At 41.5% G+C, this 15,486-nt stretch overlaps 1 protein-coding gene across 1 annotated transcript in view; it reads right to left on the bottom strand.

Annotated features, from left to right (window-relative positions):
- fmn2a (formin 2a) overlaps nt 1–15,486 on the bottom strand; it is a 43,723-nt gene that overhangs the window by 24,600 nt on the left and 3,637 nt on the right. The window contains exons 2-5 of the mRNA XM_082965460.1: nt 13,963–14,135; nt 11,212–11,328; nt 8,824–9,635; nt 7,467–7,611 (exon numbers count right to left, since the gene is read on the bottom strand). Coding sequence (XP_082821586.1) covers nt 7,467–7,611; nt 8,824–9,635; nt 11,212–11,328; nt 13,963–14,135 — 1,247 coding nt within the window. The remainder of the gene's footprint in view (nt 1–7,466; nt 7,612–8,823; nt 9,636–11,211; nt 11,329–13,962; nt 14,136–15,486) is intronic.

The raw sequence follows: 15,486 nt of genomic DNA, 5'->3' as shown, positions 1-15,486 counted from the left end.
GAGAGAGAGAGAGAGAGAGAGAGAGAGAGAGAGAGAGAGAGAGAGAGAGAGCGAGAGTGAGATAGAGAGAGCGACAGAGAGAGAGAGAGAGAGAGAGAGAGAGAGAGAGAGAGAGAGCGAGAGAGAGCGAGAGTGAGATAGAGAGAGCGACAGAGAGAGAGAGAGAGAGAGAGAGAGCGAGAGTGAGATAGAGAGAGCGACAGAGAGAGAGAGAGAGAGAGAGAGAGCGAGAGAGAGCGAGAGTGAGATAGAGAGAGCGACAGAGAGAGAGAGAGAGAGAGAGAGAGCGAGAGTGAGATAGAGAGAGCGACAGAGAGAGAGAGAGAGAGAGAGAGAGAGAGAGAGAGCGAGAGAGAGAAAAAGAAAGAGAGAGAACAGAGAACTTTTGAATTTTGTATTTAGTATTTATTACTCTTCCTGGGGTCCAAACAGAAATACATTAATACATCATAGTAAAACAACAGACTACATCATAAATACAACAATACATCAAGACATTGAGCATTAAAAGTAACAATGCTCAGATATTACACATTTACAATATAAAATGTACAATATTACAATGTGTGGATGTGTGTAGTGTGTGTGTTAGAGTGTGTGTGTGTGCGTGTGTTAGAATGTGTCTCTTCGCAGTCCGTGTTGTTCCGTGAGGTATTGTTTTATCTGTTTGTTTTTTTTAATCTGATTTTACCGCTAGCTTGAGTTGAGGTGGAAGAGAGTTAGTTCTCTGTAGTTGTGGCTCTATATAAAATAAGTCCAAAACAGGCCAGAACTGAGCCTCAATGTCCCATTATCATTTCCTTTTATGGGAAGAGCACTGTTGCCAATTCACCCACAAACATTATGCAAATAATAAACCTGTTCAGTCGGATTAAAGTGATTGAACATTTCCCCTTCTAGTTCAGTTCTCCACATCCATCATATTTTCAATAGGAGGATCCAGAATGTGTAGATCTTAGATACATCTCGACTTATCACTTCAACCCGTTACAGTGATAATGCGGTTCATATGGAGATCAGTAGGGAAGGCCCACTAAGTGTACAGTAGTGTACGTCCACTGTGCTCTTTTCTCTGTAATTGTTTGTTTATCAAATGAAGTTTTTCACAAACCACAAAATGCATCAAAGGCCTGTGCGTATCAATGGCGAGACTTCACTATTTAAAAGTAAAATGTCACAACAACAATGTGAGAATAGGTTGGCACATCACAAATACAATACCAGTCAAAGGTTTGGACACACCTACTCATTCAAGGGTTTTTCTTTATTTTTACTATTTTCTACATTGTAGAATAAAAGTGAAGACATCAAAACTATGAAATAACACATATGGAATCACGTAGTAACCAAAAAAGTGTTAAACAAATCAAAATATATTTTAGATTTGAGATTCTTCAAATAGCCACCCTTTGTCTTGATGACAGCTTTGCACACTCTTGGAATTCTCTCAACCAGCTTCACCTGGAATGCTTTTCCAACAGTCTTGAAGGAGTTCTCACATATGCTGAGCACTTGTTGGCTGCTTTTCCTTCACTCTGCGGTCCAACTCATCCCAAACCATCTCAATTGGGTTGAGGTCGGGTGATTGTGGAAGCCAGGTCATCTGATGCAACACTCCATCACTCTCCTTCTTGGTCAAATAGCCCTTACACAGCCTGGAGGTGTGTTGGGTCATTGTCTTGCTGAAAAACAAATGGTAGTCCCACTAAGCGCAAACCAGATGCGATGCCGCATCGCTGCAGAATGCTGTGGTAGCCATGCTGGTTAAGTGTGCCTTGAACTCTGAATAAATCAAAGACAGTGTGACCAGCAAAGCACCACCACGCCATCACACCTCCTCCTCCATCCTTCATGGTGGGAACCACACATGCGAAGATCATCCGTTCACCTACTCTGCGTCTCACAAAGACACGGCGGTTGGAACCAAAAATCTCAAATTTGGACTCATCAGACCAGATTTCCACCGGTCTAATATCCATTGTGCATGTTTCTTGGCACAAGCAAGTCTCTTCTTATTATTGGTTTCCTTTAGTAGTGGTTTCTTGCAGAAATTCGACCATGAAAGCCTGATTCACGCACTCTCCTCTGAACAGTTGATGTTGAGATGTGTCTGTTAATTGAACTCTGTGAAGCATTTATTTAGGCTGCAATTTCTGAAGCTGGTATCCTCTGCAGCAGAGGTAACTCTGGGACTTTCTTTGTTGTGGCGGTCCTCATAAGAGCCAGTTTCATCATAGCACTTGATGGTTTTTGCAACTGCACTTGAAGAAACTTTCAAAGTTCTTGAAAGTTTCTAGATTGACTGATCTTCATGTTTAAAGTAATGACGGACTGTTGTTTCTCTTTGCTTATTGGAGCTATTCTTGCCATAATATGGACTTTGTCTTTTACCAAATAGGGCTATCTTCTGTAAACCACCCCTACCTTGTCACAACACAACTGATTGGCTCAAACGTATTAAGAAGGAAATAAATTCCACATTAGCTTTTAAGAAGGCACACCTGTTACTTGAAATGCACTCCAGGTAACTACCTCATGAAGCTGGTTGAGAGAATGCCAAGAATGTGCGAAGCTGTCATTAAGGCAAAGGGTGGCTATTTGAAGAATCTCAAATCTAAAATATATTTTGATTTGTTTAACACTTCTTTGGTTACTACATGATTCCATATGTGTTATTTCATAGTTTTGATGTATTCACAATTATTCTACATTGTAGATAATAGTCAAAATAAAGAAAACCCTTGAATGAGTACTGTAGGTGTGTCCAAACTTTTGACTGGTACTGTATATTAAAGATTTTTTTTATCTCAATATCAAATCATTTCTGGGTAACAATTAAGGGTCACACTTTATTTGGATAGTCCGGAAAGTTAGTCTGTAGATGCTCTAAAGATGGTCATACTATCAACAAACTATTGATATTTTTATAAGCAACTGCATGCTAAGGTTACAGTTAGAGTTAGAATAAGGGTTAGGGTAAGGGTTAAGTTTAGGGTTAGGATAAGGGTTAAGGTTAGGGCTAGGGTTAGTAGATAGTTTAAATATTACTGATAGTCTGTACAGAGTCTGTAGAGCATCTACAGATGGACTATCCAATTAAAGTGTTACCCAATGAAGTACCTTACTGTGATTGTTGTCAATTAAAATGGTCAAAAATGAACAAAATAGCTTCTTAACAAAGAGCAATTTCTCAAGCAAGAATTTTGATAGGACTGTCTGTGAGTGGTCTGAGTGGGGAGGGAAAAACAGAAAACTAGCTGTAATCGGCAGAGCGGTTTGGACCTCTTATTCAGGCAGTCTTTTCAAACAGCTCTTACACTAAAAGGCCATTATCACCCATTTCAAAATTTCACACTGGGCTGTTATGGAAATATATTTATATATAACACAGGAAATCCCATTTTTGACTGCACTGGGCCTTTAAATTAGCTGCTTTAGATTGTGGAGTCTCTACATATTATTTCTTGGACAGATGAAAAATCTTAATTTGAGCAAGTTTGCTAAAGCAGGAAAATAATCCTGCAGCAACAGGACATTTGAATTATTATGTGGATTATAATTAATGGACATTTTTCTAGGGGTTGATATCAAGTCTGAAATTTGAAAGTGTAAATCACAAATTCAGAAGCCTTTTAATCCTCAAATACACTACAGGTTTCACATTTTCTGCATTGCATGAAAGTTCTCCTGCAACAAGGCCATCAAAGTAAGATCCTACATCAGTACAAGAAATATCCATCATCATCACTATCTTTTACTATATGCCACTATATTGCACTATATAAGTAAATCATACCTACATTTACAACTGCTGATCAAGTTGAAATACAGTGCCTTGCAAAAGTATTCACCCCCTGTGGCGTTTTTCCTATTTCATTGCATTACAACCTGTAATTTAAATTTATTTTTATTTGGATTTCATGTAATAGCCATAGACAAAATAGTTCAAATTGGTGAAGTGAAATTAAAAAAAGAACTTGTTTCAAAAAATTATTTAAAAAAAAACCCGGAAAAGAGGTCCGTGCATATGTATTCAACCCCTTTGCTATGAAGCCCCTAAATAAGATCTGGTGCAACCAACTGCTGTCAGAAGTCACATAATTAGTTAAATAAAGTCCACCTCTGTGCAATCTGTGTCACATGATCTGACACATGATCTCAGTATATATACACCTGTTCTGAAAGACCCCAGAGTCTGCAACACCACTAAGCAAGGGGCACCACCAAGCAAGCGGCACTATGAAGACTAAGGAGCACTCCAAACAGGTCAGGGACAAAGTTGGGGAGAAATACAGCTCAGGGTTGGGTGATAAAAAAATATCCCATGGAGCACCATTAAATCCATTATAAAAAAATGGAAAGAATATGGCACCACAACAAACCTGCCAAGAGAGGGCCGCCCACCAAAACTCATGGACCAGGCAAGGAGGGCATTAATCAGAGAGGCAACAAAGAGACAAAAGATAACCCTGAAGGAGCTGCAAAGCTCCACAGTGGAGATTGGAGTATCTGTCCATAGGACCACTTTAAGCCGTACACTCCACAGAGCTGGGCTTTACGGAAGAGTGGGCAGAAAAAAAGCCATTGCTTAAAGAAAAAAAAAATAAGCAAGCACGTTTGATGTTCGCCAAAAGGCATGTGGGAGACTCCCCAAACATATGGAAGAAGGTACTCTGGTCAGATGAAACTAAAATTGAGCTTTTTGGCCATCAAGGAAAATGCTATGTCTGGCGCAAACACAACACCTCTCATCACCCCGAGACGACCATCCCCACAGTGAAGTATGGTGGTGGTAACATCATGCTGTGGGGATGTTTTTAATAAGCAAGGACTGGGAAACTGGTCAGAATTGAAGGAATGATGGATGGCTCTAAATACAGGGAAATTCTTGAGGGAAACCTGTTTCAGTCTTCCAGAGATTTGAGACTGGGATGGAGGTTCACCTTCCAGCAGGACAATGACCCTAAGCATATTGCTAAAGCAACACTCAAGTGGTTTAAGGGGAAACATTTAAATGTCTTGAAATGGCCAAGTCAAAGCCCAGACCTCAATCCAATTGAGAATCTGTGGTATGACTTAAAGATTGCTGTACACCAGTGGAACCCATCCAACTTGAAGGAGCTGGAGCAGTTTTTCCTTGAAGAATGGGCAAAAATCCCAGTGGCTAGATGTGCCAAGCTTATAGAGACAAACCCCAAGAGACTTGCAGCTGTAATTGCTGCAAAAGGTGGCTCTACAAAGTATTGACTTTGGGGGGTGAATAGTTGTGCACGCTCAAGTTTTCAGTTTTTTTCTCTTATTTCCTGTTTGTTTCACAATAAAAAATATTTTGCATCTTCAAAGTGGTAGGCATGTTGTGTAAATCAAATGATACAAACCCCCCCAAAAATCAATTTTAATTCCAGGTTGTAAGGCAACAAAATAGGAAATATGCCAAGGGGGGTGAATAGTTTCGCAAGCCACCGTATATGGATAAACCAACAACCAACAGCCTTGGTGAAACCATGGACAGTATCATGTATGGTTCACAGTAGAGTAGACCAGTGGAGGCTGCTGAAGGGAGAACGGCTCATAATAATGGCCAGAACGGAGAAAATGGAATGGCATCAAACCATGTGTTTGATACCCTTCTCCATTCCACTGATTCTGCTCCAGCCATTACCACAAGCCTGTCTTCCCCAATTAAGGTGCCACTAACCTCCTGTGGAGTAGCCACTCCAGGTGACCACAGTCAGACTGAGAAAGCAGAGTGGCTGCTGGGTAATAAAGTGGTGTGGGGAGTGTAGCTAGTAAACCCCAGCCTCAAACAGATCAATTTCATGTGCTCCAGATCACACAAACCACAACAACATAGAACATGGACACAGTTACATCACTGCCCTCCTGCCTCCAACACACTGAAGACATCATAGAATGTCATTTTCAATGCTAAAAAAGTGTTTCAAAAGTAATACATCAGTTGGCCAATCTCCTATTGCAGGTGCATAATGGTGGTATTACACTGCAGTATAATATTGTCTGATGTGTTCATAGTGAAGATCATTCATGGATATCATTTTTGAAGATCATTCTACCACATTTGACAGGATCTACAGAATAACTATTCTCCTGCAGTATATCATAACTAGTTTATCATAAACTGCTTATTAATGTACAGTTCATTATCCATTCCAAAACATTTTCCTGATGGGAATATGGTTTCAATGAAAATATTACATACAAACCATGTGCAGAAATTGAATCCTAGGTTTTAAAAGATCTTTAATTCCTGTCAATCACCGTTTGATGTTTTATTTGTGTCTCCTCCCTGTCATGAGTCAATCATTCCAGTAATACTGTGTTTTCAATGTTGGCCTTCACATATTTCTACGAAACCCACAAAGCCCTGCATCACATGCCAGAAATAAACCCAGAGGGAAAATTTGTTCTTCATTAGACCATAAAAGAGAATAAATTATCACAAAACAACATTTGTTGATGTGGAAAAAGTACTCAGAGGCAGAAGAGAAATGCAGACGTCTGTTAATGTAGGCCTGAGTACAGTATTCTTTCTCTACTGTTTCACATTTAACATTGAATATAACAAAGTGGGCTAGTATAGTGTGAAGTAGCCAGTCCACTCTGATATGAAGACACATATCCAGTCACAACAAAGACAGAAGGTGTGAGAGGGAAGAAAGATGATAACAAGGTATATCCAAATATCTAACACATTCGACATAACGCATAAAAAATGCTTTGCAAACGCTCTTCCATTATTACTTTAAAAAAGGTATTATTCATATCCAAGTGATGAATGAATGTTGTATGGTCGGTTGGTTGATTGAATCCAGACATAATGAGGTCTGACTGAGAGTGAGCATAAAAAGTGACTCAGCCAAGCTTTCTGCTCTTCATCAATCATCAAGTCTGTCTGTACTGAATACACAGAGGAAGTCCCTCTCACACAAGAGGGAAGAGCACACAAAAGGCTCTGTCCCAATACTCTACTAAACCCTATTTTGTATCCTAATTTCCCCTGTGACCACTTAGAGCGGAAGTGCTTAGCTAGCTGGTTCTCCACCATGGTAGTTAAATCTATCAAATGCTTTTAGATCAGTGGCTGTGACAGAAAAGTACAGTAAAGAGTTCGAAAGGGAAGCTATGCTAGACTATTGGATCTGAGCCACAGAGCAGCGGTCTCAGGGGAGGAATCACAGGACAGACGAGGCTGCCACAGTGTCTCCCAGTCATCAGTGTGGGTTTGCTAACCACACGCCACACACTGGCTCCGAGTTTCGCTGGGCCTGGGATCCAGGGGCAGCCAGACCTCACACCACATAATCAGTCTCTGGCTACATCACTTCCTCATGTCATTTACAGGCAGGGGATTAATGTGACGGAGAGAAGCGCAGGAAGAGACAGAGATGGAACCAAAGAGGGTCAAGGGCAGACAGGCAGACACACGCTTATACAATGTACAGTACCTGCTTGGCCTTGGACTTGGTGATGGTGTCTGATATTGGCTTTTTTTTCTCTTTCACAGCACTTTTGGAAAACAACTTGACAAACTCATCAAAATCCACAGACGGTTCCTCGATCTTCTCCCAAACCAGAGAACCACTCGCATCCCTCAGGTAGAAGAGAAAAAGATCTGTATTACATCGCTTTCATTTAATCTTTATCCTGGTGATGTATACCTCAAACCTACAACTGAAAATGTATGGCATGTTATGCTTTACCGAGCCCCAGAATGCAGGAAGACCAGCACTATAGCACCTCTTCAGACAACAACTGTACAGTCATTACATTTCTAATAATTATACATAAAAACACCACTATGTATCATGCCCACTGATTATCATAAGATGGACTTATTTACACTTCACAGTGCAATTAGAAGGCTATTATAAGACTAACTTACGTGTGTGGAGTCGGACCAAGTGCATCAGTACCAAACCGCCAGTGTTAGGGAGTAGTGATCAGTAGTGATCATACATGTAGTTTAACTAGAAATGTATCTTCATTTTGCAGTAGCTTGGTGGTAGTTGAACTGAATTTAAATCTAGGTAGTGTTTTCAGTAGTTAATAATGTTTTGGCCATGTAGTGGTGTAGTTAACTACTGAAACTACACACTACCTTTATTGCAAAAAGGAAAGAAAATATTTGTGAAGTAGGGAAGAATTTCCTTTGTTTTTCGGCATCAGACCTGTGTAAATCACAGTTGAAACATAGTTTTTGTGTTTAATAGGCTAAATGACACATTCTGTTAACACCTGACCCCAGAGTGATCTGTTTTTGCAATTTGTAGTCTATAACATTTCAGATTTAGATATGCAAATTTTTCCAGAAGTAGCTTGGATGTAATAAACTACTTTTTCGAATTAGCTTTAGTTCAGTAAACTGTATTTTTCTTAAGGTAGCTTTAGTTCAGTAAACTGTATTTTTCTTAAGGTAGCTTTAGTGTAGCTTAACTTCTTCCAGTGTTGGTAGTTTGGGAAAGTATGATTTCAGAGAAGCTTCCCCAACACTGCAAAGCACATCTCAACATCTGTTTCAACTCAAACAACATCTCACCAAACTCTTTCCCCACATCTTTCTCAGATTTTAGACTGGGTTACCATCTGTGTAGCATTGGTTTACAAGGCTGATCATTATCTTCAGTAGAAAACCCATTCTATAGCCTCCATGAATGTCAATGATCTATCTCTATCTTTTACATACGTTCTCATTCATGCGTTATGTTTATGAATATCTCATATACTGTAGTTAAACAGGAAGCTTTGGATAAACATATTGTATATGTATGAACAGTCATTGGACTAAAGTGGACTAGTAATTACTTTTTAGCATGCAGCTGGATCCTGGTCCAGTAGAGAGGCTTCATGGGCTTGGGGGGCTCAATGGGTGCCTTCTGAGGGCCAGCCTCCTGGGCCATGGGGGCCATGAATCCACCGGGAGGGGGAGGAGGGCCAAAGCCTGGGGGAGGTGGAGGTCCACCGCCGGGGGGTGGGGGCGGAGGAGGGGGGCCCATACCTGGTGGTGGGGGTGGAGGTGGAGGTCCAAAGCCTGGCAGGGGAGGGGGTGGAGGTGGCGGATAGGATCCGCCCATACCTGGTAAAGGAGGAGGAGGGGGTGGAGGAGGAGGACCAGCCCCACCAGGGAGAGGGGGTGGGGGTGGAGGTGGTGGGGGCCCTCCAGAGAGCTGAGGTAGAGGAGGAGGGGGAGGAGGAGGAGGAGGAGGAGGGGGTATACCTGGGGTGGGAGGAGGTGGGGGCTGGGTACCACTCTGCTGCTGCTGTTGGCAGGTACAGACAAACTCAGGTTTGGGGAGGGAGGAGGAGGAGATCGCTGGGACAGAGGCTGAGGAGGGGATTGACCCTCCCCTGAAAGGCACTTCAAATCTAAAGGGCTCCTCCAAAGGGGATGTCTGTACGGAAACCTCGATCCCCTTCCTTCCTGTGAGGCTGATACCCCCCAAGGCCACAGTATTGTCCCCATCCCCACTCTTCTTAGAGTCGATCTCCATCTCCAGAGATGCATGCTGGATTTCCAGTGCTGCAATCTTTATCCTCAAGTCATTAATGGTCTGCTCCAGCCCTGTAATATCCCTGCCATTGTTCTCTTGCGACAGATTCCCGGACTTTGACGAAATCTGTCACGAAAAAAGGATTTCAGACCACTTTTCAAGCAGAAGCAATAAAATATAGAACGTTGTACATTTGAATATTACATAAAGTGATGTTTGAAGCCCTTTTTGAAGGATGTAAACAGTCAAGCCATTAACACTTTTCAAGGAATGTGCTTTTTAAGTTTACTATTTATTATACCTTTATTTCATCAGGGAGTCATACTGAGACCATTACCCACATCCAAATACAACATGCAAGCAGAAAGAAAAAAACTGTCATAAAAAACTAACACATTCATCAACTTTCTGAATTGCCCTAGAGGTACCAGAACATCACATTTAAGAACATTTTGAAGACTGTTGCACAAATAAAGTGCAACAAAACTAAAAGCTATTTACCTAACTCAGTAGAGACCAAAGGAATTTCCAGAGTTAGCCATCCCTGAGAGCGGGTGTGGTAACTTGTATGTCTAAAGTTTAGTAAAGATGTTAGGTACCGTGGGACTTTTTCTAAAAGGGCTTAATAAATGAAAACATAGCAATGTATCAACCTACGTGACATCAAAGAGGGCCAACAGACTTTCTGGTAGATAATGCAGTAATGAGTACTAAAACTGTCGCCCTTAGTAAAGCACAGTGGGCAATGATAAACGGCATCTAACTTCTTTAATGAAGTGGCAGCTGCGTTCATATAGATGATGTCATTATAGTCTAGGACCGTTAGGAACATTGACTAAATAATTTGGTTTCTACTATTTAGCGAGAGGTAGGACCTATTTCTATAGAAGAAGCACATTTTTACCAAAAAATACATGCTTACAAAAAAGCAATATTTTGAACAATTCCTCAGACTTCAAACCTAGTAGATGCCACAACCTGAGTGAATAAGGGTAAACAAACACCCACAACTGAGGGTGTTTGGTTTCAGGGTTATAGGTCAGGGTAAAGTGAGGGTCAGGTTCATGATCAGGGTCAGGTCAGGGAAGACCACATGTCTAGACTCCAGGCTTCCAGCACCTGGGTAGTTAGAACATTGATGGGGAGACTTCAAAGACTTGACCCATGAGATGATCAAAGTCTCCATGATCTTCAAAGAGGCCATGTGTAGAGTGCAGAGCCCAGAGTTAGATGCACATCACAACACCCATGTCTATGCATACTACAGTTTGTGTTGACTTTGCAGTCCGAGTCTTTCTGAGTGACGTTCAGGAGACCATTACAAGGTTAGGAGCTCGACAGGATATTAAGTTAACCTGCTTCTGACAATGAACTATGAAAGTTATCGTATGAATTCAAGCCAAGCCTGACCTCTGTTGGAAGAACAGGAGTAATATCCTCATCGGCTGTCATTATACAAAATATACAAAATATAACCACAAGAGGACAGTATTGTAACAAAACATGTCTGGGTGTTCATTCCCTTCCAGTTGTAATAGCAAACAGAAAGATCTGTTGTCCTCCTGAGGCACACAGTCATTTTCCATTCGGTTGAAGTTGACGCAACATTTTCAATGTCACACTATTTGAATAAATGTTCTCCTCTGGAACTCATCTGCTTGGTGTGGTACACTACATAAAACACACAGTGCTGAAAACATACCTGAGCTGGTTGTGGAGGGGGCCACAGGGCCTGGATGCGGCCTGGTGTACGGCCTTCATGGGGTTCCCAGAGGTGGGAGGGCAGGCCGAAGGTGGTCCACGTATACAGCTGGTCCTCCTGGGGGAGGGAAAACAAACAATGATCATGTTAGTATGTATTTTTACAGAATTTTATTCACAAGATATAGTAACACCATATAATAACCAGGCAAATATAACTGGGACATTTGACCTACATCATTTTCAGTTTAATTATATTTATTTGGTTTACTTATACACACAAATAAAGGCCAAAACAGGGCAGTGCAAAAAAAGCCAGACAGCTATTTAACATACAGTAAATAGCTGACAGAGAAACAGGAACTCCCTTCATATTTAATCACATTTTACTCCAAGGAATATATCAATAAAGCAACCTATGTAAAGCCCTCTGTTGATTCAGAGGACATCAACCAACACTGGCTAAACAGAGAGGGCTTTCACTGTACTAATCGAACCAATAAAAATGTCCACTTTTCCTAAGTGAGCTAAGGTACAGTGTTTGCTTAGCACAAGACTCCCTATTGTACAGTGGAACATGTAGAACATTGCGAGAAGCCAAAAGAAAGCCAATCTTATTAATCTGAGATATGGAAACTCAGCTTGTTACCGTGTATATTCCATTAGTTCAGCTTAATGCATGAGAGCTTATTACTTATCAACTGAGCACATTTTTTTCCTGGGAAATGGCTGTGAATGATTCCATTGCAGCAAGCAGTTTCAGCACGGCACGGTAATATGATATTGAATACATGCAATTGGGCAATTCTAAGGGCCCAATTAAGTCTGAATCTAAATATATTGTAAATCAATAAAATAATTTACAGACCTCTACATAATAGCTATCCATTTATGTAAGAATATCAAGCCATTCCAACACTGTGCATGTCAAGTGTGTGTGTTTGTGTGTACTGTATGCGTGTGTATGAGTGGGTGTCTACACTTTACGTAGCACATATTCATTCTGTTCCAGTCTGTGAGCTCGCCTGAGGCGTTGTTTTCTCTGTGAAGTCAATGCCAGAACAAAACCTTAACCAGAACTCCAGTTTGAGCTGGAGACAGAATCATAACTACAGTACAGACAGAGACAAAAACATGGTCAGAACCTGTCATAGCCCTCTACTCTATCACATCGACAATATTTTCCCCATAGAGACAATGCTGATTCATGATAGTGGCACTATAGTGAGTGATTAGATCTCAGGGAGTCAAAAAAGGCTGTCTACTTTTACAGGGGAGAGGACAGTGAGGACAGAGAAAGAGAGGGAGGGAGGAAGAGAGAGAGACAGGAATGAGAGAGAGAGAGAGAGAGGGGGAGGAAGTAGATAGAGAGAGAGAAAGAGAGAGATAGGAATGAGAGTGAAGATGAAAGAGAGAGAGAGAGGAAGTAGAGAGAGAGAAAGAGAGGAAGAGAGAGAGATAGGAATGAGAGTGAAGATGAAAGAGAGAAAAAGAGTGAGAGAGAGCGATAGGAATGAGAGTGAAGATGAAAGAGTAGCATCACAAAAATGGGAGAGGAAAATAAAACAGGGCAAGAGATTGAGTGAGAGAGAGAAAAAAGGGTGAGGGAGGACAGCTGGTGAGGGAGGACAGCGGGTGAGGGAGGAGAACAGGTGAGGGAGGAGAGCAGCGTTGTCAATAGACACGGTTAGAGGTTGACTCTAGTCAAGCTGAATAATGCAGGGTTGCGGGTCCAACCCCAGGTAGAGACAGTGAAAGGGGATGACATGCGCGAACCAACACAGCCACAGTGAGCCTTCTCAAGAGCAGCCTGAGCCCTGGGCACGTGGGGCTCTTATGCAACGCAGTCAGCAGATGGTCTACGCAAGCAGATGTGTGTGTGTCACAGAGTGACTGTTTATAAGGCATGCGTGTGTGTGTGTGTGTGTGCATACTGTATCTCTATGTGATTTTGTGTGCATGTTATAACTGAGTGTTTGTGACAGTGTGTTTATGTATGTGAGTGTATCTAAGGGGGGAGGTGCACAGCGCAGCCAGAGACAAACGCTCATCTGTTCAGACACAAATCTGCTTTGGTGGCTGAGCAAAAGAAAAGCAGCTCTGATCACATGGCACATCAAGAAAGGAAACATGACAACCCATTGCCTCACGACACAATGTTCAGTCCCTACGGAGATACTGCAACAGGAAGCAACCCCCCCCCCCACACACACACACATACACATACACACGATTGCATGTACACGCAATATAATTTTTTTCTAGTTATGAAAAATTACTAAGCCGTGAAATCTATATTTAAATCCTCAGACTAAGAACCTTACAGCTGAGTGGATTCAGCTGCAAGGGGCATGTGATAAAAATGGCACTGACAGCGCGCTCAACGAACTTTGCTTGGAAAATTATAACCACACAAACATGAGATTACGTCCGAGTGAAGCGTTACTGGGAAAAGGATTTAAACATTTATGAAATCAGTTTCATATGGTTAGGCTGACCATGAGAACTGTTGCAAACATGAGGAAATGCTCAAATATAAAAACATCCAGATATGGAGATAGAGTATAGGGAGGGAGATGGTGGATATTTGATACATAACCCAGAATACATTTGTTTGAATAAATGTGTTCATAATAAACTATCATCCAGTGAGTGATACTAGCCAGTTCAGGCGATCAGACTTTGATCAGTGTGATATTTGTTGATACGACAGCAGTGAAACAATGTTAGTAAATAAAGGGTTGGTTCTCACATTAAAGGTGACTGTGGCTGGAGTGACAATGTCTTCATGCTGCTCTCTGAAACAGTCACTGAGGGGCTGCAGCAGCCCCAGGCCCAACATACGACAACACAACCTCTCCGCCTCCTCCTCCGTCACTCCCTTCCCCTGCGGCTGCAGACATAGACGCTCCAACAGGGTGTGTCCTAAGGAAGAGAAAGAGAGAGAGAGAGAGACAGAGAGGGAGGGAGAGACAGAGAGGAAGAGAGAGAGGGAGAGAGACAGTAACAGAGACAGAGAGACAGTGACAGAGAGAAAGAAAGAAAGAAAAAAGAAAGAAAGAAAGAGAGAGAGAGACATTCATAAAATAGATCTGGGGAAGACACACCATTATGAAGAAACAGATACTGCAGAGGATATTGATGAGACAGCAGAGGGATTTTTGTAATTGATTGAGATACACAGATGTAAAATGAAGAGAGAAACATTTAACGTTCAAAGATCTACAGATAGAGAGTGAGATGGTAGATCACAGATTCAGACAAGATAATTAACACCTACATCTACATGTGCAAGCAGCTTCAATAATTGACACCTACGAGTGCAAGCAGTTTCGATAATTGGCATCTAAGCAGTTTCGATAATTGGCACCTACAAGTGCAAGCAGTTTCGATAATTGGCACCTACAAGAGCAAGCAGTTTTGATAATTGACACCTACAAGAGCAAGCAGTTTCGATAATTGGCACCTACAAGTGCAAGCAGTTTCGATAATTGGCACCTACAAGTGCAAGCAGTTTCAAACTTCTAATCTACATCATTATAGAAAATGCTGGAGAAAAAATGTATATGGCTGGTATTAGCTATCACTAAGTAGCTAACGTATCACTGTATAATGTTTATAAACTGGGTGGTTCGAGCCCTGAATGCATCTTGGGGGTTTGTGGTATATGGCCAATACACCACGGCTATGGGCTGTATCCAGGCATTCTGTGCTGCGTTGTGGCTAAGAACAGCCCTTAACCATGGTATATTTGCCATATACCCCACCCCCTTATGTTACAAACATAATTAGAACAGTAAAAATACATGTTTTGTCATACCCGTGGTATATTGTCTCATATGCCACAGCTTTCAGCCAATCAGCATTCAGGGCTCGAACCACCCAGTTTTTAAAAACAAACATTATACATTGATATGTTAGCTAGATGTAGTACTTCAAAACAGCATTGTGTTACTACTATTATTTTATAAATACTGTGTTTTCAACTTCTCTGTGCAACATCTATTGGTCCTGAGGTGGCCAAAAAAGGGCACCTTCTTAGAAATCACATGATGGAAGGTGCTTTCTGCAAATGCCATGGCTTAACCTTCACATTAACAGCTGGCATTTACACAGTACTCTAGGCTACCATCAAAAGAACAATATTTATCAAAACCATCCTGGTCATTGAGTCATAGGAGGCGGGGAGGAATAATCCTACCACGTTGCTCAGCTGTGTATGTTATGAAAGGGATGGCCTAGACAGAGCAAGGGAAGGCCTGGTTTTCTAATCCAG

This window comes from Salmo salar, chromosome 18, assembly GCF_965601325.2.
Source record: "Salmo salar chromosome 18, fSalSal1, whole genome shotgun sequence".
Lineage (NCBI taxonomy): Eukaryota > Metazoa > Chordata > Actinopteri > Salmoniformes > Salmonidae > Salmo > Salmo salar.
The sequence above is the reverse complement of the archived record's forward strand: the minus strand, read 5'-3'. Positions and strand labels throughout refer to the sequence as shown.